We start from the raw sequence: 25,589 nt of genomic DNA, 5'->3' as shown, positions 1-25,589 counted from the left end.
TCTCTCTGGAAGGCAACTCGTGCCCTAATTTCGTCCACCTTGTTATCTAGAGATTGGACATTGGCAAGTAATATGCTCGGGAGCGGTGGATGCTGTGTTCGCCTTCTGGGTCTGACTAGTAGGCCGCTCCATCCGCCTCTCCTGCGGTGACAGTGTTGTTTTGGGTCGGCCTCTGGGATAAGATCGCATGTCCAGGGTGGAGGACCGAACAAAGGATCCGCTTCGGGAAAGATGTATTCCTGGTCGTAATGATGGTAAATTGACATTGCTTTTATATCCAATAGTTCTTCCCGGCTGAATGTAATAACACTTGACATTTTCTGGGCTAACAATGTATGAAATAGTACATAAAAAAACAAATAACTGCATAGTTTTGTAAGGACCTGAAGTGAGGTGGCCATCTGTCGGTGCAATCATCTCTGGCTTCTCCAACATTTTTGAATTAAATTCATTAGTTGAAAACTGTTCACCAATTGTCTATCTCTCTCTTTGAGTCAACTACTCACCACATGATATGCATGCAGTGCTAGCTATCAGTAGCTTATGCTTTCAGTACTGGATTAATTCTCTGATCCTTTGATTGGGTGACACCATGTCAGTTCATGCTGCAAGAGCTCAGATAGGTTAGAGAACATCCTCTGGAAATTGCCATAATTACTTTGTAAGTCTATGGAAGGGGGTGAGAACCAAGAGCCTCCTAGGTTTTGTATTGAAGTCAATGTACCAAGAGGAGGACAGAAGCTAGCTGCCCTCCTGCTACACCATGGTGCTACCCTACAGAGTGCTGTTGAGGCTACTGTAGACATTCATTGCAAAACAGTGTGTTTTAATCAATTATTTGGTGACGTGTATATTTTATATAGTTTTATCTAAAAAGGATAACTTTTTAAATGTTTTACAATTTTTAGAGCCTCCACTGTTACAGATAATTTGTTAGCTTCACATGGTGGGATCTTTTTGTGTCGGAAAATGAACTAGGCGAGAGGAGGCAGTGGAAATGCCTTTATGCACAAATATTTATTTCATAACCGTTACGTCGAAGGTAAACTTGTAGTCACACAATGATATGGTGTGAGGTCTTCCCAATACAACATGGGAAACCATACAGTTTATTAGGCTAAAGATTAAATAAATTATGATGAACTTCCCAGGGTAGTGAAAATGCACTATGATTTCGATGCTCCTTTCCAATAAATATTGAGGGTCTTATTCTGATGACATGATGATCGATGCTTGAGTGCCATTTGACAAAATGCAATGGAAACATATTGAACTGTAGATATTTAATAGGCACATGAAAACTTAGGCAAAAAGTGTCTGTTTGGTGGAAACACACTACTGGTGGGAATATTTGCATATTTTCTTTATGCGTAGGCCTCTTTCAGAATAGTCATATGAAAAGCTGTCGCAAATTGGATTGAAACCTAGCTACTAGAACAAACAAATGTGAGACTGTTGTTCATTGACTACAGCTCAGCATTCAACACCATCGTGCCCACAAAGCTCATCACCCTCTGCAACTGGATCCTGGACTTCCTGACGAGCCACCCCCAGGTGGTAAGGGTAGGCAACAGCACATCAGACATGCGGATACTCAACACGGAGGCCCCTCAGGGGTGTGTGCTTAGTACCCTCTTGTACTGCCTATTCACCCACGACTGCGTGGCCAAGTACGACTCCAACACCATCATTAAATCTGCTGACAACACAACGGTGGTAGGCCTGATCACCAACAACAATGACATAGCCTATAGGGAGGAGGTCAGAGACCTGGCAGTGTGGTGATTGTGGGCTACAGGAAAAGGAGGGCTGAACACGCCCCCATTCACATCGACAGGGCTTTAGTGGATCGGGTTGAGTGCTTCAAGTTCCTTGGTGTCTACATCACCAACACAGTAGTGAAGAGGACACGACAAGGCCTATTCCCCTCAGAAGACTGAAAAGATTTGGCATTGGTCCCCAGATCTTCAAAAAGTTCTATAGCTGCACCATCGAGAGCATCCTGACCAGTTGCATCACCGCCTTGTATGGCATCTGCTCAGCATCCGACAGTAAGGCACTACAGAGGGTAGTGCGTACGGCCTAGTACATCACTGGGGCTAGGCCCCTTAGTTCTAGTGAAGGGTACATTTAACACTACAGCATACAATGGCATTATAGATAATTCTGTGCTTCCAACATTGTGCCAACAGTTTGGGAAGGCCCTTTCCCGTTTCAGTATGACAATGCACCTGTGCACAAAACGAGGTCCATACAGAAATGGTTTGCCGAGATAGGTGTGGAAGTACTTGATTGGCCTGCACAGAGCCCTGACCTCAACCCTATCGAACACCTTTGGGATGAATTGGAACGTCGACTGCAAGCCAGGGATAATCGCCCAATATCAGTGTCCGACCTCACGAATGCTCTTGTGGCTGAACGGATGCAATTCCCAGTAGCAATGATCCAACATCTAGTGGAAAGCATTCCCAGAAGAGTGGAGTCTGTTATAGCAGCAAAGGGGGGACCAACTCTATATTAATGACTATGATTTTGGAATGAGATATTCAGCGAGCAGGTGTCCACATACTTTTAGTCATGTAGTGTATGTTTGAAATCATACAGGGCATCCTCATAATTATCAGTATAAAGCAACTTTATTTCTAAAGACATTCTCCAGCATCATTTATATATTGACCATAAGAATTGTTTCAACTCCAAGTGATATTTGTCAACAGAATACCATAGAAGGTTCTTCCACAACCATAAGATATTATGTCATCCCTCTCCCAAAGTGTCACACAGCAGGTTATAGTTCTTCATATTCCTACTTTCGGAGTTTAAGATGAACAAGGTTCGTCTCAATGATTTGTACATTATGAAATCAATGTATACACAAAAACACACCACCACACCTAAAAGTATTCACAGGGAGCAGGAGAGAGGAACATCGTTCAAAATTAACAGAGGTTGGTTTTTAAACAAGGTTTCTTGTTAATCTCAATTAAGGCTTAATTATGCAAAACAATCAAGTTAGGGAGCTTATGAAGGAACCAGCGTTTTCAACTCTTATTGGAACACATGAAAAGTGAATGTGCATTATACACAAAAATACAGACTGGGGATTCACACAGTCACATGCTACCTTCAGGGTGGGTTAACACTTATGAAAAGTAGACCATCTCTGTCTCAAATGACACCCTATTTCCCCTGTAGTACACTACCAGAACCCTTAGTGCACTCCACATGGGCTCTGGTAAATAAAATAAAAAAAACATGTTTCACATTACATGAGGTATAGGGTCTCATTTGAGATTTTCCTACTATAGTTGTCCACTCCACAGTTTGAAAGCCTATCACTGTCCAGTCCATGGCCAGAGCGAAGGCCGATAGACGTCCAGTCAGTGACCAGATCTCAGCCCTACAGTTGAGATGTCAACAGTCAGTGAACAGAACGAAGCTCTACAGTTGTCCACATTCGGTGATGACAATCTTCTTGCTGGGTTGGCCAGTCTTGGTGCCCAGCTTTCCCATGCTGCGAACCACATCCATGCCCTCTCTGACGAAGCCAAAGGCCACGTGTTTGAAGTCCAAGTGCTCAGCCTTCTTCAAAGTGATGAAGAACTGGGAGTTGTTGGTGTCTCGGCCGTGGTTGGCCATGGACAGCAGCCCCGGGCCTGTGTGGCGCACGTCAAAATTCTCATCCTCAAACTTGTGCCCGTAGATGGATTTCCCTCCTGTCCCATCCTGGTTGGTGATGTCTCCACCCTGAGGAAAGAGGACAATACAGAGACCGGACCAAGCAGAGTTATACATTCTTGCAGAGGTTTACAAAATGTTTTGTGTTCCAAGAGGCACTAACTGTGACCTATGTTTTGGGAAACATGGTATTGAAGGTTATGAAAGCACTTTGGCTCTGATTGTTGTCTGGTTTGAGGCTAACCCCACTCTGGTTTGAGTCTAACCCCACAACTCCCCGCTTCTCACCTGACACATGAAGTCGGGTACGACCCTGTGGAAGACAGTGTTGCGCAGCCCGAAGCCTTTCTGTCCTGTACACAGCGTTCTGAAGTTCTCAGCTGTCTTGGGGACGATGTGATAGAACAGTTCTATGGTGACCGTTCCCAGGGGCTCGTCGTCAGCGGAGATAGAAAGGTACACCTGGGGGCAGGGTTTAGTGGACTCTTTAGTACAATTATTAAACATTATTGTAGGTGGAGGGGACAAAAATAGTAGGCTAGGCGGCCCACCTATACATTAGCAAACAGGGGAAACACTGACCTGGGGATTGCCGCCTCTGGAGAGGGATGAGGCCTCTGATTGGCTCATTCGACTCTGACACTCACAGAAGATCTTCCTGAAACTCTCGGCCAGCTCCGCGGTCTTAAACTTGGCTGCCAACTGTTCCACCTTACCCTCACCCTCTGGATTTTTTTGTTGTTGATAAAAAATATTTATCAATTCAAATTATATACGAATCAATATATTTATGTAGCTTTGTGTGTGTGTTGCCGAGCTACGTATAGACCTACCTGAAAAGTCAGTAGCTGTCCAGACTAGGGCTTGGTTAGAGGTGTTCATGGGTTTGAGCTCCATGCTCTGACAGATGGTGTGATTGGCACAGACCTTCAGCACCTGCTCCCTCCTCATCAGCACCCGGTAGAACCTCTTATCGGGGTGGAAGAGGATCTTGATGTCTCCCACACCCCTCTCCTTCCAGTGGCCCAGGTCTCTCTCCCAGCGGTACAGCTTGGTACGCTCCTTAAACAGGATCTCCTCATCCTCCTCCCCTGACTTAGTCTCCACCTGGACAACACAGTTACATGCAAGTTAATGATGAGACCAAGGGCTCATTAATCAGGAGGGTGTAAGATTACAGAACTCATATAGAAATGTATTGAGTAGAACATCCAAGATTCTCTGTCCTATAGATAGAATGTGGAGTAATGCCAGCTCTAGACTAAGCCTCCACCTAGAACACATTTAGTCAGTTATAACGATGACGTAGAGTCTCTGCTTGGAACTCAGCATTAAAGGAAAGGTTCACCCATTTTGAATGTTATATTGTTTTTGTGCATCTATGAGTGATGTTCTATCAATTCCCTGGGTAATTTCATGTTTTCATGTGTATCAGAGTTATTGTGGTTCGAACAGGCAGAATTGCCTCCGGTATGAAGTAGCACTGTGATAAAGTCGCACTCCCTACACTGGAAATTCATCCGGTGAAATTGCAGAGCGCGAAATTCAAACTACAGAATTATATTTAACTTTCATAAAATCACAAGAGTAATACATCAAAATAAAGCTTAACTTCTTGTTAATCCAGCCTCTGTGTCAGATGTCAAATGTCCATAACAATTTTCTATGTTGCTACAAACCTTATTATGTCACCAAAATGATTGTTTAAAAAAAATAAGTTTTTTTTCTCACATAATGTTATTTAACCCTGTTATTTAACCCTTGCAGACGACACAACAGTTGTAGGCCTGATCACCGACAACAACAAAACAGCCTATAGGGAGGTCAGAGACCTGGCCGTGTGGTGCCAGAATAACAACCTATCCCTCAATGTAACCAAGACTTAGGAGATGATTGTGGACTACAGAAAAAGGAGGACCACGCACGCCCCCATTCTCATCGACCGGGCTGTAATGGAACAGGTTGAGAGATTCAAGTTACGTGGTGTCCACGTATGGTCCAAACACACCAAGACAGTTGTGAAGAGGGCACGACAAAGCCAAACCCCCCTCAGGAAACTAAAAAGATTTTGCATGGGTCCTGAGATCCTCAAAAGGTTCTACAGCTGCAACATCGAGAGCCGTATCACTGCCTGGTACGGCAATTGCTCGGCCTCTGACCACAAAACACTACAGAGGGTAGTGGGTACGGCCCAGCACATCACTGGGTCTAAGCTGTCTGCCATCCAGGACCTCTACACCAGACGGTGTCAGAGGAAGGCACTAAACATTGTCAAAAACCCCAGCCACCCCAGTCATAGACTGTTCTCTTTACCTTTTTTAGTTTGCATGGCAAGTGGTATCGGAGGGCCAAGTCTAGGTCCAAAAGGCTTCTCAACAGTTTTTACCCCCAAGCCATAAGACTCCTGAACAGGTAATCAAATGGCTACCCAGACTATTTGCATTGTGTGCCCCCCCAACCCCTCTTTTTTACGCTGCTGCTACTCTCTGTTTATCAAAAATGCATAGTCACTTTAACTATACATTCATGTACATACTACCTCAATTGGGCCAACCAACCAGTGCTCCCGCACATTGGCTAACCGGGCTATCTGCATTGTGTCAGACTCACCACCCGCCAATCCCTCTTTTACGCTACTGCTACTCTCTGTTCATCATATATGCATAGTCACTTTAACCATATGTACATACCACCTCAATCAGCCTGACTAACCGGTGTCTGTATGCAGCCTTGCTACTTTTATAGCCTCGCTACTGTATATAGCCTGTCTTTTTACTGTTGTTTTATTTCTTTACCTACCTATTGTTCACCTAATATCCTTTTTTGCTCTGTTGGTTAGAGCCTGTAATTAAGCATTTCACTGTAAGGTCTACTACACCTGTTGAATTCAGTGGACGTGACAAATAAACTTTGATATGATTTGATTTAAAATTAAAAATGAGTGGTTTTATTTGGATTTTTCCTTTAAAGAGCGAGATTGGGGTACAAGCTGCCTCACTACAGAAACCGGTCTGCTCCTATGAGCCGTTCTGGCTCGCACACACCTAGGCTACTTACTTTACTTCATAACATGACATTCCCAGTAAGGGGAAGTGGAAATAGATGAGTAGCAGTGCATTGATAAGTACCTCTGGTAGAGAGACTATGGGTTCAAAGTCAATGCCCACATTATTAGTGTCCCCTTCATCACACTCATCCTCCCCTCCGTCAGCTTTGGCTGGGTCTGCAGCTCCAAACAACGTAGCCCCGGCGTTCGCACACGAGAAGTTGGAATCTAACAATGAAAGATAAAAAGTTAAATGAAATGTTTGTTTTCACTGAAACAAAGCTCAGTTGTCATGGTGACGAATAGAAATCTTAAGAACACACATCATATTGAATTTTCTTCAGTCAATCGTATTCAGAAAACTTAGAAGTACCAACCTTGTTTTCCAAAGGCAAATTCCCCCCCAGTGTTCTGTGCCAGATCAGCAAAGGAGAATCCTTCCCCTCCTAGAGCACTGAAGCCCAATGAGCCAAATGAGTTAGGAGCATCTGTAAAAGAGAAAGTAAGGAAGAGAAGACAGCTCAGTTTGCTGCATTGGTGTCAGAAGTGGGATTGTGTTGCTGGGAGGACATAGAAGGCATTGCCTAGAGTTAAGTGAGGGTAGAATTCAAAAGGCTTTGCAGTGATAAATGTTTCATACCCTGAGTAGTGGTTGTAGTAAATGTAGTATTGGAGTCAGGCTCAGAGGTCTTCTTGGCAGACAGGTCTATAGGGCTGCTGCTGGTAGCTGCAGGAGTAGAGTCTGACTGATCTGGAGCCTGTTCCCCGCTGCTGGCAGCAGGGTTTAGAGTTTGACAAGAAACACAACTGCTTGCAGACTCCTCATTTCTAACAAGACACATGTCACACTCCCACTGCCCTGGCTTTTTGCCAAACTGTGCACCAAATCCAAAACCAAATGAGGGGGTTACCAAAGCTGGGGCACTAGCAGCAGGTTTTTCTGAAGGGTTTGGAGTGGTAGCCTGCTCCCTGCTGAGGGAGACGGCAGTCTGCGATGGTGTTGAAGTGGAGTCTGACTGATCTGGAGTCTGCTGCTCCTTTGTAGAGGACTGGACCTCTGCCTCCTGAATGGTTAATGACTGAACTGAGACCTGTTCTTCTGCTGTAGAGGACTGGATGTCAGCATCCTGGATGGTAACCGACTGTTCTGTGGCTTGTTCCTGGCTACCTGGGGTTGGGATTTCAGCCTCCTGTATGGTTAAGGACTGATCTGGGACATGTTCCTCTGCTGTAGAAGACTGGACTTCTGCCTCCTGGATGGTAACCAACTGTTCTGTGGCTTGTTCCTGGCTACCTGTGGTTGGGATTTCAGCCTCCTGTATGGTTAAGGACTGATCTGAGACCTGTTCTTCTGCTGTAGTGGACTGGACTTCTGCCCCAGACTGATCTGAAGCCTGTTCCTGGCTGCTGGGGTACTGGTCTGGGACCTGTTGTTCTGGCACTGTATCGCAGGTGCTGGAGGACACATCCTCAGATGAAACAGGGTCTGAGCTTCTCTCAGCATCCTGAAACACAATAACTAAAACAGTTAACATTTGCTTGAGAGAACCACTTTCAATTTCTTATAACCCAATGCCACATAAGTTGTTTACCTTTGTGCAAACAAATGCATATCATATAATCTCACCAGAGCCTCCTGTGCTTTGCGGAACTCTGTCTCAAAGTCCTCTGGCTTGTCCTTCTCTGCCTCGCTGTCGCTGCCTACACCACAGAAGAAGGTTGAAGGCAGCTGCAGGTTCCTGGCTTTCTGTTCCTCCTCTGGAGTTGGCCTCTTCTCCCATAAAACCTCAACCTCTGGGTCCAGACCTTCAACACCTGCCTCGGCCTGGCCTGCTGAGAGGAGACGAGTGGGGCAGGTTATTCGTGAAGTAACTTTTGAGGAGAAATTTCACTCCAACCTGTCCTATTCATACCCATCTCTATAGCTGCTTTGGCCATGAAACTTACCAGAACCTGCACTTGCAGCCTCTCTCTCAGGAGGATCCCGGTACAGTTTTCCATTCAGGGCTTTAACTGCTGTCTCAAAGTCCTCATCTGCAATATCCACAGCACAAACTAACGTTAGCAACACTGTCAACTACAATTACCAAACGGTTGCTCATGCAGGTAAAAAAAAGTTTGAGAGTGTTTCTCACCATCAGTCCGGTCGTCGCTGGTATATCCTGGTTCGTTCTGGTAGCAGAAGGAGGTGAGAGGCAGCAGGAGTTCCCTAGCCAGAAAAGCCTGCTCAACTGTTGGCTGCCTCACATACACCACTTCCACCTCACTGTCGGCCTCCGCATGGGAGGGTGCTATAACACAACACAAATGGTGAGACAACTCAGTCAGGAGGCCCCCTTCCTACTGAAACTGTAATTTGATTCTAAAAGGCAGGCTAACATTTTATTAACTAGAAAGTCACAAAACCATTTCACTAAGCAGATAGGTGCATGTCTAGGGTTAGTTCCTCATCAAAACACATGCATCTAAAAGAATTGACACCGTGCATTTCACCACACCGAGCGAGAAGTCTCCTATATCTCTGACAATGCTATTACTACTGAGTAAGTCATCTCAAAAGCATCATAAACATTAGAACCATGGATCTATAGTGTACATGAGGCCAACCATAGAGGATAGCAGTTATACCATTTCTTCCTGCTGCTCTAAAACCAATTCAAAGATTACTGTCCAGTGGTAGAACAAGTTTTGCTTGTGACATACAGAACATGCTACCGGAGTTTCAACTCTGGCTCTTTCACTGGGACATTTTGTAAATCTCTGGAACAAACCGAACCAGAGTGGGATTTGATTTTACACTGTTGCTACACATCCTGGACTACAAATGTGTGTGTGACAGCACATTTCTGTCAGCAAGCATGGCTGGAATCTCCCCGTGTCTCCTTTTAAACAGAGGGAGAAGTACTCTGAATCACCGTCAAAACTGGCTGCTCCCAGGAACTTATTCATTTCACCCCTCCAATAGCTAAACAGCTATCCTAACTTTCATCTGTAGAAATCTATATTTCACTAGAGTAAGAGTTACTGTTGAGTATCACACATGGGTATGCAGCTCATTAGGTTGTTGTACTATAGGTTTGTACAGTGCATTCAGGAAGTATTCAGACCCCTTCCCCTTTTCCACATTTTGTTAAGTTACAGCCTTATTCTAAAATGGATTAAATAAAAAAATCACACAGTATCCCATAAAAACAAAGCGAAAACAGCTTAGAAAACAGTAACAGTAAAAAATAAAAAATAAAACAAAATTCCTCCCCAATTTTGATATCCAATTGATGTTTACAGTCTTGTCCCATCGCTGCAACTCCAGTACAGACTTGGGAGAGGAGAAGGTTGCATCCTCCAAAACACAACCCTGCCAAGCCGCAGCAGTCACTAGAGCGCGATGGGACAGGGACATCCCGGCTGGCCAAACACTCCCCTAACCCGGTTGACGCTGGGCCAATTGTGCATCACCTCATCCGGCTGCGACTCAGCCCGGGATCGAATCCGGATCTGTAGTGACACATAAAGCACTGTGATGCAGTGCCTTAGACCGCTGAGCCACTCGGGAGGACAATAATGTTTTGCATATTTAATTGATTAGACGTGATTTGGAATGACACACACCTGTCTATATAAGGTTCAACACTTGACAGTGCATATCAGAGCAAAAACCAAGCTATGAGTTCGAAGGAATTGTCCTTAGAACTCTGAAACAGGATTGTGTCGAGGCACAGATCTGAGGAAGGGTACCAAAACATTTCTGCAGCATTGAAGGTCCTCTAGAACACAGTGGCCTCCATCAATCTTAAATGAAATAGTTTAGAACCACCAATACTCTTCCTAGAGCTGGCCCCCAGGCCAAACTGAGCAATTGGCGGAGAAGGGCCTTGGTCAGGGTGTGACCAAGATGGTGATGACCAAGAGCTCTGATGACAGAGCTCCAGAAATGGGAGAACCTGGAGATGGGAGAACCTTCCAGAAAGACAACCATATCTGCAGCACTCCACCAATCAGGCTTTTATTGTAGAGTGGCCAGACGGAAGCCACTCCTCAGTAAAATGCACATGACAGCCAGCTTGGAGTTTGCCAAAAGGGGTCTGAAGGACTCTCACACCATGAGAAACAAGATTCTCTGGTGAAACCAATATTGAACTCTTTGACCTGAATGCTAAGGGTCACATCTGGAGGAAATCTGGCACTATCCCTACGATGAAGCATGGTGGTGGCAGCCTCATACTGTGGGGATGTTTTTCAGCAGCAGGGACTGGGAGACTAGTCAGGATCAAAAGAAAGATGAACAGAGCAAAGTACAAAAAGATCCTTGATGAAACCTGCTCCCGAGCACTCAGGACTGGGGCGAAGGTTCACCTTCCAACAGGACAAACGCTAAGCACACAGTCAAGACAACATAGGAGTGGCTTCAGGACAAGTCTCTGAATGTCCTTGCGTGGCCCAGCCAGAGACCGGACTTGAACCCAATCTAATATCTCTGGAGAGACCTGAAAATAGCTGTACAGCGACGCTCCCAATCCAACCTGACAGAACTTGAGAGGATCTGCAAAGAAGAATGGGAGAAACTCCCCAAATACAGGTGTGCCAAGCTTGTATCATCATACCCAAGAGGACTCTAGGCTGTAATCACTGCCAAAGGTGCTTCAACAAAGTACTGAGTAAAGGGTCTGAATACTTTTATAAAATGTAATATTTCCGTTTATTTTTTATAAATTTGCAAAAATGTCTAAAAACCTTGCTTTGTCATTGTAGGGTATTGTGTGTAGATTGATGAGGACCGTTATTTTTTTTAAAATCATTTTTAGAATAAGACCAATGTAACAAAATGTGGGAAAAAATCTACTGTCTCTGAAAACTTTCCGAATGCACTGCATGTTCCACTCGTTGCGTGCTGGTTAAGACCGGCTACCAGGCAAGGCCAGACAGGTGCCAGCTGTGTAGGTGACGTGTCACAGAACACACATAGTGTGGTGACAGAGTACCTGGGGGCTCAAATTGGGTGGATGAGGTGCTGGTCCAAAAAGTCTTTGGGTTATCTTTGAAAAGCCTAAAGTCCAATCCTACAAAATAATGGTTGGCATGTGAGACAAACTAGAATTGGGGGTGGTTGGATTAAGAAATGAAAATGTATGAATGCATCTTTGGTTAGCTTCAAGTTGCTGAACGTCATTGCATTAAATAAACGTAACGGATTAGGCCTATATCAATCTTTCTATATTTCGGTCCTGTCCCATAGAGAATGCTAGAGATATCTTTATATAAGTTCCATTATGGTGTCTGTAAGCTCACGGGCAGCGCCATTGAGGCAATCTCCATTATTATTACCTCCTCCTTCTCCTCCTAGTTGGCAAACAAACTGAAAGGGTGCACACTGCTAGTGTTTGCTCAAAAGTATAATTTACTGGCAGATGACTCGGATGAAATCATGTGATCCTTCCCACCCAGTTGACTACTCTAAGAATGGTGGGGACAGGGCATAGTTAGAGGACAAAAGTGTGACACCAATCTGGCCCCCGAGGAATGGAATTGCCAAGGCCTAATCTAGAGTCCTCTAACTATGTCCTGTCCCCATTTCTGCCTTCATGAAGACAAAGCCTGCAATAAAACTTGTGACTGCATTATTCTGTATAATATACTAAATGTAATGGATTATAATCCATTACATCAGCTATCATATCAAACAACCTATATCAAAATAGCAAATGTGAGGAAGAGTGGAGTTAGGCTAATGGGAGTGACGGTTATGTTCTGTCCTATGAACACAAGGCTGCTGGGAGGAGCAATGCGGAGGAGCAATGCGGAGGAGCAATGCGATAAACCAATGGGACATGAATGGAATCACAACACAATGGGGTCAAATTATGTGAAAACTCCATAATGGGCGTCAACATTCAAAAACAAGCGGTTTACTCTGAACCACAATATCAACAAAAACGATCAAGAAATGAAAACAAAAGGCTTACCCTTTTCTGAGATTTTGAATGCAGTTAAAGGCTGGGAGGTCCGACTGCTGTCTTTAACCTTGGAGCTCTCTGGAGAACTATCCTCCTTGGATGACGGTGGGCTGCTGCCGAAAAACTTTTGGAGAGAGTCTGTTCCAAAGAGGAACTTGGGTGGGGACATCACCATCCTGGAGAGGTTGAGAGGGCTATGTGGAGTACCGGTGGAGGACTTACAGTCAGGGGTGTGTAAAGTCTCATGATACAGCTCCGTCCGTTCTGTGGTGGTCTCCTCCAGGATGGCCACAGCAGCTTGTCCACACACGGTTGTCCCCGTCGCTATTGCTTCCTCCTGAGTAAAGGTCTTACTGGAGGCGATTGGAGTGACCAGAATCTCATTCTCTTGGGCAGTTTTAGCCTGGTCAAATATATCTCTGAAGGAGTTAGCCACATCCTTCAGTTTGAATCTCACAGCTAACTGCTCAACATTTCCCTTAGTTACCTCGGCAAAGTCAATAGCGCTCCAGACCCATGCCTTCTCAGCACCCTTCATGGGCTCCAACTTCATAGAAGATGTGACCCAATGGTTGGCGCAGATTTTCAGGACTTGGTCTCTCCTCATGATGAGTCTGACTCGTTTGGTATCGCAGTTCTGCAGTATCTTGAGGTCTCCGATGCCTCTCTCCTTCCACTGGTTCAGGTCTTTGTCATAGCGATACAGCTTTGCCCTGTGGCTGAAACACACGTTTTCATTCTCCTCTCCAGTGGAGATCTCCACCAGATCTGGCAGGGGAACCACAGGCTCAAAGTACAGGCCGTCCCGCTCCTCCTCCTGGCTAATGTCCTGCTCCTCGTCCGCAGACACCCCGCTCTGGTTCATCTTGGCCAGCGACTTGGCGGGACTGACGACAGGCTGGAAGCTGAAGTTGAAGCCCTCTGTGGATTCTCCAAAGCAGAAGAGGTTCTTCCTGATTGGGCTGCTTTCCAGGGGTAAGGCGTAGACAGAGGTGTCAGCACTGTCGTCCAGAGCCTCCTCTCTCAGGTCATAGTTGTCCCATTCTAAGGTAGGGCCAGTGTTCTCTGCGTGGGGCTTGATATTCAGACCAGAGGTGTTACTGGCTGTCGTGATGTTAGCATGGCTGTCGTCCTCCTTGATCTTGGTTTTGTCATCGGTCAGGAAAGATTTAAGATCTTTCAGGCCGGACTTCATCTCCTCTGCCTTCTGGATGAGATGTGCAGTTCTGCCTGTGTCAACAAGCTTGTGAGGAGTCTGCAGTGGGATGTCTAACAGGAGCCTCTGACACTCCTCAAACTTCAGCTTGAACTCTTCAGCCAGCTCAGGGGTTTTAAACTTGGCAGCGAGTTCCTTCTCTCTGTGCTGCTCTGCGATATTCTTCAGGAACATTGACGCAGACCCTGAAGCAGGGGTCTGAGTTTCAGCTGGTAGGGTTTCCTTTGCAGTTTCCTGAGTGCCAAACTTAAAGCCACCTGCTGGGATGGGCATGGTGAAAGAGAATCCTGCAGCACTGGGGGTACTGCTTTCAGCCTGAGGAGGGGTCTCAAACTTGAAGGATGCAGGGGAACTTTTATCAACTTTGCCTGTGCCAAACTGCAAAGAGCTGTCACCCTTGAAGTTCGCTTTAAACCCAGTGCCTGTGGGTTGAGTAGAGGCAGTCCGACTCCCGAAGTTAAAGCTGAAGGATGAGCTGGAAGTGGCGGCTGTGGCTATGCTCTTAAAATTGGGATTGGGCATCTGACAGGAGACACATTGACTAGCAGAGTCGTTGTTTCTGACTAGACATGTGTCACAGTCCCACTGTCCCTCCTGCCTGGCAAACATGGCCCTAAGAGAGGAGCTGCTAGCATTGGGGTTGGGTGTCTGGCAGGAAACACACTTAGAGGCAGATGCATCATTCCTCACTAGACAGGTGTCACAGTCCCATTGTCCATCCTTCCTTGAAAAAGCAGCACCAAAGTCTGACACTGTTGGCTCTGTTGTTGGTGCTACCTCTACTGTTGATTTTGCTGAAGGGTTAGGAGTTTGACAAGAAACACAACTGCTTGAAGAAGCCTCATTTCTTACAATGCATGTATCACAGTCCCATTGCCCTAGCTTTTTGCTGAATTGGACACCAAATTCAGACCCAGTTGAGAGGGTTGCCAAAGCCGGGGCACCAAATGGCATGGTTGAGGGCTTTGATTCTGCTGCTCCATCTACATCTGTTTTGGCTACAGAGTTTGGAGTTTGACAAGAAACACAACTGCTAGCAGACTCCTCATTTCTAACAAGACACGTTTCACACTCCCACTGCCCTGTTTTTTTGCCAAACTGTGCACCAAATCCAGACCCAATTGAGAAGGTTGCCAAAGCTGGGGCACCAGCAGCAGGTTTTCCTGAAGGGTTAGGAGTTTGACAAGAGAGACATCTGTTTGCAAATGCCTCATTTCTTAAAGTGCATGTATCGCAGTCCCACTGCCCTGGATTTATGCCGAACTGCACACCAAATCCAGAGCCAAATGGCATGGTTGAGGGCTTTGATTCTGCTGATACTTTTGTGGTTTCTTGCCTCTTTCCAAACTGGGCACCAAAACCAGCAGCAGGTATATAAGTGGTGCCACTGGTTCCAAACGTAAAGGAGGAGGGTATCTGAGCTCCAAAAGACCCAAATCCTTTTCCAATAGATCCTGCGCTGCTGGTGTCTTTTGACGAGTCAGCTCCAAATCCAAAAGTAAATCCTCCCACTGAAGCTGCCCCACTAGTAAAGCCTTTGATGTCAGTAGCCGGTGCGCTGTCCAGCTTTGATGGGGCATTAGGGTTGGCAGTCTGGCAGGCAACACACTGCATAACTTTAGCTGCATTTCTTACACAGCACACATTGCAGTCCCACTCCCCGTACTTCTTTGCAAACTGGGCACCAAAGTTTGTCGCCTCTGGGGCAGAGTGTTTAGGATATTTTTTTTCCCTACATGACTGATCTTGCTGCTTTTCTGGAGATTTGGGAACGATCTTCTGAGCCTCTTCAAACTTTGTCTTGAAGAGCAATGCCTCGTCTTCCGTTTTGAACCGGATGGCCAGTTGCTCAGGCCTTGGTTCCTCATCCGCATAATTAACGGCATTCCAGACCCAGGACTTGTCAGATCCAGCATTTGGTTTCAGGAGCATATCTGGCGTGATGTAGTGGTTAGCACAGACCTTTAGAACCTTCTCCCTCCTCATCAGTAGACGCACTTTCCCTGATGTATTGTGCTTTAGGATTTTGACTAAGCCGATACCTCTCTCTTTCCACTCTTTTGTCTCCGCATCGAATCTGAACAGCTTGGCCCTATTACAGAACATCTCCTTCTCTTCCTCCTCTCCAGTCTTCACGTCTACTTTGTCAGGGAGGGGCACAATAGGCTCAAAGTGAGGCCCATCCTTGTCCTCCTCCACATGAGTGCTGTCGTTATTGCTCTCGGCTCCCTTCTCCTCCTCTGCTGTGTTTGCCAGCCCAAATACCGGCGTGGTTACATCAGTGAAACTAAATGGCTGGTCAAATTTTCCAAACAGGTTTGGTTTGTCCTGGATCTGGATTGAGTCATTAAAGGAGAACCCAAGAGCGCTTTTAGTGCCAAAGGTAAGTATCCCTCCCAGGCTAGGAGGATATTGGGGCTTCCCCTCTGAGGGGTCCTCTGATTTGGTGGGAATGTCTGACATCAGAAGCTTCAACAGGGTCTCATTGTTTTTGGACTTGAAGGTGAAGTCCCCGTCATTGGATTTAAAGTTGGAGTTGAATTTAAAGGCAGCGGATGATGGAGTGGACTGGGCGACTATTCCAGCACCAAAGCTAAGCACTTTAGGAGGCTCAGCAGGGATTGGCTGGCCAAAAGACATCTTCCCAAAGTCCACAGGCTTTCGCCCAATGCTCTTAGCTGGTTGGACAGGTACGACGAAGGGCTTGATGAAGTAGCCAGACTCAGGGATGGGAGGGTTGGTGGTGGGCTGAGAGTCGGCCCCAAATCTAAAAGTAAATCCTCCCACTGAAGCTGACCCACCAGTAAAGACTTTGGTTTTAGTAGCCTGTTTGTCTTGAGTCACGTCCTGGTCCTCGTCCACAGACACCCTGATCCGGTTCAGCTTGGCCAGGGACTTGGAGGGACTGATAACTGGTTGGAAGCTGAAGCCAGAGGTGCATTCTCCAAAGCAGAAGAGGATTTTCCTCATTGGGCTACTGGCTAAATGAAAGGCATATCCAACTTCAAAAGGAAAAAAGTTAGATAAATACATTTTTAAAAGGCACAATTGTTATTATTTTTTCCCTAGCCAAACAGCAGCCAGCCACATGGTTTGTTTTAAAGCATTGGGGTGGGGCTGGAGAAATGTAACCTCTTTCAAATAAGTAACTGAAATGATGCAAGGACAAGATCAAAGGATAGATTTAAACATCATTTTTAACTATAAACACTTGTTTGTGTATCTTGTGGGTTATGCTGAGGTAATACATGTGTATATATATCAATAAATATTGCATATTGGACTTTTAATTGAACAGAGCATATAACAGAGCATATATATATCACTAAAATATAGTCTTCATTGTTCTGTATGCATGAGACATAAGCTTTACCTTTTCTAGATATCTTTACCATTTCCTCATTGAATACATTCTCCATTCGGTCTTGTAGTTCAGAGAGGGACTTCTTGACATCCTCAATGGAGACATGAGGGTTAAAAGTGCTGGGTAAGCCCTCAATTCCCGGCGGGACAGAGAAAGACTGGAAACTCTATGAGAGATCAGAAAACAAGGTAAAGTAATGTAACCATAGAAAAGAGATTTTTTGGGGCATACCACAGAAGTCTAGAGAGGCTGTTTCCTCTGTTAACAGAATGAGTGATGTCACCTTGAGGAAATGGATGTGATCCTCTGTGTGTGAGAGCTGCTCCAGCTCAGCGTCTTTCCTCCTTAGCTCAACCACCTCCTCCTCCAGTTGCTTCAGGTGTCCTTCAGTTCGACTCACTTCAGCCATCTCCTTGGCTTTGATCAGCTGCTTCACCTTAGAGCTCCTTCTCTCAATGGAGCGGATAAGCTCAGGAAAGATCCTCTCACTGTCCTCCACTGCTGCCTGTGCAGAGCTCTGTTAGGACACACAGAGAGGACAGGGCCCACTTCAACCATTCCGCTCACTCAGCTCTCATCAGGACCCTAGTCAGCTCGTTCCCCACAGTGGGGCTCAGTAGGATTACAGTTTCTTAGACAAAAAAAAGTCATTTTTTGAGAAGGCCATCAGCCAAAGGACCTCTTCAAGAATTACCTTGACAAACTGTATAGACTGTCTCGCCCCCAACACCCCCATCTCCGTCTTCTGGATTCTCTGCTTTAATATCTGCTGTTTCTCATCCAACTGTTTCTGAACAGAAATAAATAAATAAATACATCACAAAAACACCAAATCAAAGAAAGTATTGTGCTATGTACAATATCAAATGTTGATAGATTTTAATATTTTAAAAACCCAACGTAAATCAAAACCGTGAGGTAATAAAAATAAGAAAAGTATAATTCAAATGTAGAATAGATTTAGAATGTAGAGTAGACTTCATAAGACAATAAGACTTAATAAGAGGCACAGGATATTTTATGGTGCATCAGGCTTTTTCCTGTTTGAGCCCTTAGAACACTTCCTTAGTAATCAACTGTGGTAATAGACATGAGAGTGAAATACAAAGCTCATGTCCTTACCTGTTTTTCATTTCTTTCTGCTGCAGCTGACACTGTATCATGGCCTTTATGTTCATCCACTGTACAAAGATAACAGATACACTGCTGATCTGTACGGCAGTAAACCTCCAGCAGTTTGTCATGATGAGAGCAGATCATCTCGTGGAGTTGTGTGGATGCTTTGACCAGCTTGTGCTTCTTTAATGGAGCTACTTCATAATGAGGCTGTAGATGAGTCTCGCAGTAAGAGGCCAGACACACCAGACAGAATTTCACAGATTTGAGTTTTCTCCCAATGCAGAAATCACACTCCACATCTCCAGGTTCAGCAAAACAGTGAGCAGCTAAAGCAGCATGTAGTCCTGTATTCTTCAGTTTCTCCACCAATTCAATCAGTAGAGTATTTTTGTTCAGAACAGGCCTCGGGGTAAAGGTCTTTCTGCAGTTTGGGCAGCTGTAGACACCGTTAAGATCACCCTGATTCCAGCAGTCCTCAATACAGCCCATACAGTAGTTGTGTCCACAGGGAATAGCCACCGGATCTTTCAGTAGATCCAGGCAAATTGAACAATTCATCAAGTCCATTGCATCTGCCATTATAGTAAACACATCAACAGGCTGAGCAGCAAAGTATCACAGATCAGTTTCGTTTCTCTGGAAATGCTTGTTGTGTGGGAGATTGGGAACGTTTCCTGATTCGGTGGGTGTTGTTTGTGCTGTACTCTGTCTGTAGGGGGTGTGGTGTTGGACAGAGGCCAGGCTAGGATTGTTAAAACAGGACTCTCTTAGGAAACGTAAGTGATGGAAAGTTAAAACTGATCAAATGTATCCACACTTTAACTAACAGATTAAATAAACAAAACTTGTATTTTTCATACCTGTATTTGCAGGTAGAAAAAAGTGTTGATAGTGTTAGGTTCTAATTATCAGAGTAAAAACTTGACAGACAAGTTTATTCTTAAACCAAGTTTATTCTTCCCAAAGGATCGAACAGCTGAATCGACAAAGGCATGGTTACAATAGTGGTGGTATATGTACCCCACTTTAGGTGGAATCTCCTCCTTCTCGCTAAACATGATGCTATACATCTTTATTGCTAGGCAGGAAACGAAGTGATATGGGCAATAAACGGTTCCTTTTCCCTTAACGTGACCTGACCTCGACCCCCTTATCCACGGCTCTCTCCCCTTATCAGGACTGCCACGTGACTGCTTTCCCTGCATTCAGCCCCTCCCACCCACCATAACACTCCCTCCTACAGACATCTCCTGGTGTAAACTCTGGGCTATTGCACCCCTCATGTCTCTATTAGAACTAATGATTAATAATAGTTAAAGCTCAGAAATCCAAACCCATCAGTAGTATAGATTCTGGAATGTTCATTCATGTTACCGCTTCTACCTCAAACACGACAGCAAATTAGTGATGGGTCCTTTGCTATTGAACAGATCTTTTTCGTGAACGTCAGGAACCAAATCGTGAAAGAGACGTTCATTTTGGCTCCCTGATTTGAACCTACTACTACTGCTTTTTGAGCTCAAAGTAAAGTTTTTCTGCAGATAAGTTACAAAATAATTATCTAAAGAAACTGGCCATCTTTTATTTCACCTTTATTTAACCAGGTAAGCCAGTTCAGAACAAGTTCTCATTTACAACTGCGACCTGGCCAAGATAAAGTAAAGCAGTGTGACAAAAACAACACAGAGTTACACACAAACAAACGTACAGTCAATAACACAAAATAAAAGAAAAATCTATGTACAGTGTGTGCAAATGTAGAAGAGTAGGGAGGTAGGCAAAAAATAGGCCCTAGAGGTGAAAATAATTACAATTTAGCATTAATATTGGAGTGATAGATGTGCAAATGATGATGTGCAATTAGAGATACTGGGGTGCAAAAGAGCCAGAGGGTAAGTAATAATATGGGGATGAGGTAGTCGGGTGGGCTATTTACATATTGGCTGTGTAAAGGTACAGCTGCTCAGACAGCTAATGCTTAAAGTTAGAGAGGGAGATATAAGTCTCCAGCTTCAGAGATTTTGCAATTCGTTCCAGTCATTGGCAGCAGAGAACTGGAAGGAAAGGCAGCCAAAGGAAGTGTTGGCTTTGGGGGTGACCAGTGCAATATACCTGCTGGAGCGCGTGCTACTGGTGGATGTTGCTAATAATTTGGAGATGTAAAAATGACCTAACTTTTGCACAATTTATTTGAGATTTGCTAATTTTTTCATGGTACTAGGTATATTTTTAAAATCATTTTAAACAAAGTTTCAAAAGGCCATCACCGAAAAGACTTGGAATGCCCATAGCCACTTTTCCATCCACAGTTTTTATGAAAGTCATACTGTATTAATGAAAACCACGACAGTTTTGGTAGATAGAGGAAGGTTCGGTACAATTTCATTAATACCTACAGTGGGGCAAAAATGTATTTAGTCAGCCACCAATTGTACAAGTTCTCCCACTTAAAAAGACGAGAGAGGCCTGTAATTTTCATCATAGGTACACTTCAACTATGACAGACAAAATCAGAAAAAAAATCCAGAAAATCACATTGTAGGATTTTTTATGAATTTATTTGCAAATTATGGTGGAAAATAAGTATTTGGTCAACTACAAACAAGCAAGATTTCTGGCTCTCACAGACCTGTAACTTCTTCAAGAGGCTCCTCTGTCCTCCACTCGTTACCTGTATTAATGGCACCTGTTTGAACTTGTTATCAGTATAAAAGACACCTGTCCACAACCTCAAACAGTCACACTCCAAACTCCACTATGACCAAGACCAAAGAGCTGTCAAAGGACACCAGAAACAAAATTGTAGACCTGCACCAGGCCGGGAAGACTGAATCTGCAATAGGTAAGCAGCTTGGTTTGAAGAAATCAACTGTGGGAGCAATTATTAGGAAATTGGAGACATACAAGACCACTGATAATCTCCCTCGATCTGGGGCTCCACGCAAGATCTCACCCCGTGGGGTCAAAATGATCACAAGAACGGTGAGCAAAAATCCCAGAACCACACGGGGGGACCTAGTGAATGACCTGCAGAGAGCTGGGACCAAAGTAACAAAGCCTACCATCAGTAACACACTACGCCGCCAGGGACTCAAATCCTGCAGTGCCAGACGTGTCCCCCTGCTTAAGCCAGTACATGTCCAGGCTCGTCTGAAGTTTGCTAGAGACCATTTGGATGATCCAGAAGAAGATTGGGAGAATGTCATATGGTCAGATGAAACCAAAATATAACTTTTTGGTAAAAACTCAACTCGTCGTGTTTGGAGAACAAAGAATGCTGAGTTGCCAATTGGTGGCTGACTAAATACTTTTTTGCCCCACTGTACATATAATTTGTTCGTTCGACATGGTGGGATCTTTTATGTCGGCAAAATTAATTATGCAAGTGTAGCCGATGTGAAATGGCTAGCTAGTTAGCGGTGGTGCTTGCTCTGAGACCTTGAAGTAGTGGTTCCCCTTGCTCTGCAAGGTCCGCGGCTTTTGTGGAGCGATGGGTAACGATGATTCGAGGGTGACTGTCGATATGTGTAGAGCGTCCCTGGTTCGCGCCCAGGTCGGGGCGAGGGACGGACGTAAAGTCTATACTGTTACATAAGAAATGGTGGTGGAAAGGTTAGTCCCCTCCTGTACGACTGCGTGGCCAAGCATGACATCAACACCATCATTAAGCTCGCTGTCGACACAACAGTGGTAGGCCTGATCATAAACAACGATGAGACAGCCTATAGGGAGGAGGTCAGAGACCTGGCAGTGTGGTGATCGTGGACTACAGTAAAAGGAGGGCTGAACAAGCCCCCATTCACATCAACGGGGCTGTAGTGGAGCAGGTCGTGAGCTTCAAGTTCCTTGGTGTCCACATCACCAACAAACTATCATGGTCCAAACACATGACAATGCCTATTCCCCCTCAGGAGACTAAAGATTTGGCATGGGTCCTCAGATCCTCAAAAAGTTCTACAGCTGCACCATTAAAAGCATCCTGACCGGTTGCATCACTGCCTTGTATGGCAACTGCTCGGTATTCGACCGTAAGGCGCTACAGAGGGTAGTGCGTACGGCCCAGTACATCACTGGGACCAAGCTTCCTGCCATTCAGAACCACTGTACAAGACGTTGTCAGGGGAAGGCCTAAACAATTGTCAAAGACTCCAGCCACCCAAGTCATAACCTGTTCTCTCTGCTACCGCACAGCAAGAGGTACCGGAGCACCAAATATAGATCCAAAAGGCTCCTTAACAGCTGCTACACCCAAGATCTGAGACTGCTGAACAATTAGTCAAATGGCTACCTGGACCTTGTCCTGTTTTTACACTGCTGCTACTCGCTGTTTATTATCTATTTATAGTCACTTTACCCCTACCTACATGTACACATTACCTCAATTACCTCAACTAACCTGTACCCCCATACATTGACTCTGTACCGGTACCCCCTGTATGTAGCGTTATTATTTTATTGTGTTATTACTTTTTACTTTAGTTAATTTAGTACATATTTTCTTAACTTTTAACTTGAAACTGCATTGTTGGTTAAGGGCTTGTAAGTAAGCGCGGTAAGGTTTATACTTGTTGTATTCGGCGCATTTGACAAATAACATTTATTTTGATTTGAATTATCCCTCCTCTCTAGCAACTTGCGCCGCCGCCCATTGGAATGATGTGGGCAGCGCAACTCCAGGTGAGCTGATTAGGTTAGCCTCAAACAATCCCCACTGAATACAGGCTCTACTCCAGATAAATTGTATTACCTTAAATAATCATCACATGCATTCACGATCAGGATGATATGAAACTAGATTTGTACCACAAAGCAGGATAAATGATTTGCCTAAATATTCTGAAATCATTTTAAACTGTTTTAATTGGGCATGGGCTCGTTGACTCAACAACCAAACACATACGTGTTGCTTTCTTAGTGAACCAGAAAAGCAATAGTTATGGTTGTTTATCAAAGGTAGCCTGATTTCTAGTACGCCCCACAGTCATCTTTTTAGGTGCATTCTGTCGATAATGAAAAGCCTGAAACCAATACGTCTGTAGTTTTTGTACACTTAGCTAAAACACATACAATATACAGTAGCAGTCAAAAGTTTGGACAAACCTACTCATTCCAGGGTTTTTCTTTATTTTTACTATTTTCTACATAGTAGAATAATGGTGAAGGCATCAAAACTACAAAAAAACACATGGAATCATGTAGTAAACAAAAAAGTGTTAAGCAAATCTAAATATATTCGATGAGATTCTTCAAAGTACCCACCATTTGCCTTCATGACAGCTTTGCACACTTGGAATTCTCTCAACCAGCTACATGAGGTAGTCACCTGGAATGCATTTAAATTAAGAGGTGTGCCTTCTTAAAAGTTAATTTGTGGAATTTCTTTCCTTCTTAATGAGCCGAGCAGTGGAAAAAAATAGTGGTCTGGGTCTGTTGTTCATGGTTTGGGCTAGGCCCCTTAGTTCCAGTGACCGGAAATCTTAATGCTACAGCATACAATGACATTCTAGACAATTCTGTGCTTCCAACTTTGCACCAACAGTTTGGGGAAGGCCTTTTACGGTTTCAGCATGACAATGACCCTGTGCACAAAGCGAGGTTCATACAGAGGGAGTTTGTCTCAATCGGTATGGAAGAACTTAACTGGCCTGCACATAGCCCTGACCTCAACCAAATCAAACACCTTTCGGATGAATTGGAACGTTGACTGCGAGCCAGGGCTAACCGCCCAAGATCAGTGCCAGACCTCACTAATGTTCTTGTGGCTGAATAGAAGCAAGTCCCTGCAGCAATGTTCCAACATCTAGTGGAAAGCCTTCCCAGAAGAGTGGAGGCTGTTAAAGCAGCAAGGGGGACCAACTCCATATTAATGACTATGATTTTGGAATGAGATGTTCAACAAGCAGGTGTCCACATACTTTTAGTCATGTAGTGTGTTTGAAATCGTAAAGGGCATCCTCATAATTATCAGTATAAAGCAACTTTATTTCTAAAGACATTCTCCAGCATCATTTATATATTGACAATAAGAATTGTTTCAATTCCAAGTGATATTTGTCAACAGAATACCATAGAAGGTTCTTACACAACCAAAAGTTATGTCATACCTCTCCCAAAGTGTCACACAGCAGGTTATAGTTCTTCATATTATATATATATTTCGGAGTTTAAGATGAACAAGGTTCGTCTCAATGATTTGCACATTATGAAATCAATGTATACACAAAAATACACCACCACACCTAAAAGTATTCACAGGGAGCAGGAGAGAGGAACATTGTTCATTTGAACTGAGGTTGGTTCTTAAACAAGGTTTCTTGTTAATCTCAATTAAGGCTTAATTATGCAAAACAATCCAGTTAGGGAGCTTATGAAGGAACCAGTGTTATCAACTTTTAATAGAACACATGAAAAGAACACCCCCCCAAAAAAGAATTTAATGTACATTATACACAAAAGTCACACAGTCACATGCTGCCCTCAGGGTGGGGCAACACTTATGAAAAGGAGACCATCTCGGTCTCAAATGACACCCTATTTCCCCTGTAGTACACTACCAGAACCCTTAGTGCACTCCACATGGGCTCTGCAAAAAAACTAAACATGTTTCACATTACATGAGGTATAGGGTCTCATTTGAGATTTGCCTACTATAGTTGTCCACTCCACAGTTTGAAAGCCTATCACTGTCCAGTCCATGGCCAGAGCGAAGGCCGATAGACGTCCAGTCAGTGACCAGATCTCAGCCCTACAGTTGTGATGTCCAATGTCAGTGAACAGAACGAAGCTCTACAGTTGTCCACATTCGGTGATGACAATCTTCTTGCTGGGTTTGCCAGTCTTGGTGCCCAGCTTTCCCATGCTGCGAACCACATCCATGCCCTCTCTGACGAAGCCAAAGGCCACATGTTTGAAGTCCAAGTGCTCAGCCTTCTTCAAAGTGATGAAGAACTGGGAGTTGTTGGTGTCTCGGCCGTGGTTGGCCATGGACAGCAGCCCCGGGCCTGTGTGGCGCACGTCAAAATTCTCATCCTCAAACTTGTGCCCGTAGATGGATTTCCCTCCTGTCCCATCCTGGTTGGTGATGTCTCCACCCTGAGGAAAGAGGACAATACAGAGACCGGACCAAGCAGAGTTATACATTCTTGCAGAGGTTTACAAAATGTTTTGTGTTCCAAGAGGCACTAACTGTGACCTATGTTTTGGGAAACATGGTAT

At 44.6% G+C, this 25,589-nt stretch overlaps 3 protein-coding genes across 9 annotated transcripts in view; all 3 read right to left on the bottom strand.

Annotated features, from left to right (window-relative positions):
• Nucleotides 1–1,268: 1,268 nt before the first annotated feature.
• On the bottom strand, nucleotides 1,269–13,998 carry LOC139380749 (E3 SUMO-protein ligase RanBP2-like). 4 transcript variants are annotated; one of them, XM_071123740.1, is made up of 12 exons: nucleotides 12,685–13,998; nucleotides 11,704–11,781; nucleotides 8,860–9,015; nucleotides 8,672–8,758; nucleotides 8,352–8,557; nucleotides 7,365–8,229; nucleotides 7,102–7,212; nucleotides 6,807–6,952; nucleotides 4,512–4,785; nucleotides 4,261–4,403; nucleotides 3,967–4,140; nucleotides 1,269–3,747 (listed from the first exon to the last, which is right to left on the bottom strand). In XM_071123740.1, exons 1-12 carry the CDS (start codon nucleotides 13,868–13,870, stop codon nucleotides 3,442–3,444), a joined length of 3,732 nt encoding a protein of 1,243 aa, XP_070979841.1. In that variant the 5' UTR covers nucleotides 13,871–13,998; the 3' UTR covers nucleotides 1,269–3,441. The 4 variants fall into 4 exon arrangements, with proteins under 4 accessions (XP_070979841.1, XP_070979843.1, XP_070979842.1 ...); XM_071123742.1 differs by lacking the exon at nucleotides 11,704–11,781 and having other exon boundaries at nucleotides 7,365–7,640; nucleotides 7,805–8,229; nucleotides 12,685–13,039; XM_071123741.1 differs by lacking the exon at nucleotides 11,704–11,781.
• Nucleotides 13,911–17,071, bottom strand: LOC139380939 (E3 SUMO-protein ligase RanBP2-like). The gene is made up of 2 exons (XM_071124108.1): nucleotides 13,963–17,071; nucleotides 13,911–13,918 (listed from the first exon to the last, which is right to left on the bottom strand). The coding sequence occupies exons 1-2, from the start codon at nucleotides 16,922–16,924 to the stop codon at nucleotides 13,911–13,913; spliced, it is 2,970 nt and encodes a 989-aa protein (XP_070980209.1). The 5' UTR covers nucleotides 16,925–17,071.
• Nucleotides 17,072–23,478: 6,407 nt separating this feature from the next.
• The window catches only part of LOC139380748 (E3 SUMO-protein ligase RanBP2-like), a 34,324-nt gene continuing 32,213 nt past the window's right edge, over nucleotides 23,479–25,589 (bottom strand). For all 4 annotated transcript variants that reach the window (XM_071123736.1, XM_071123739.1, XM_071123737.1 and 1 more), the window contains one exon: nucleotides 23,479–25,466. In XM_071123736.1, the coding sequence (XP_070979837.1) occupies nucleotides 25,161–25,466 (306 nt within the window). In that variant the 3' untranslated portion in view covers nucleotides 23,479–25,160. The remainder of the gene's footprint in view (nucleotides 25,467–25,589) is intronic.

The sequence above is a fragment of the Oncorhynchus clarkii genome, chromosome 22 (assembly GCF_045791955.1).
Source record: "Oncorhynchus clarkii lewisi isolate Uvic-CL-2024 chromosome 22, UVic_Ocla_1.0, whole genome shotgun sequence".
NCBI classification, from domain to species: Eukaryota; Metazoa; Chordata; class Actinopteri; order Salmoniformes; family Salmonidae; genus Oncorhynchus; species Oncorhynchus clarkii.
Note: the sequence above shows the minus strand (reverse complement) of the source record. Positions and strands in the feature narration are given on the sequence as shown.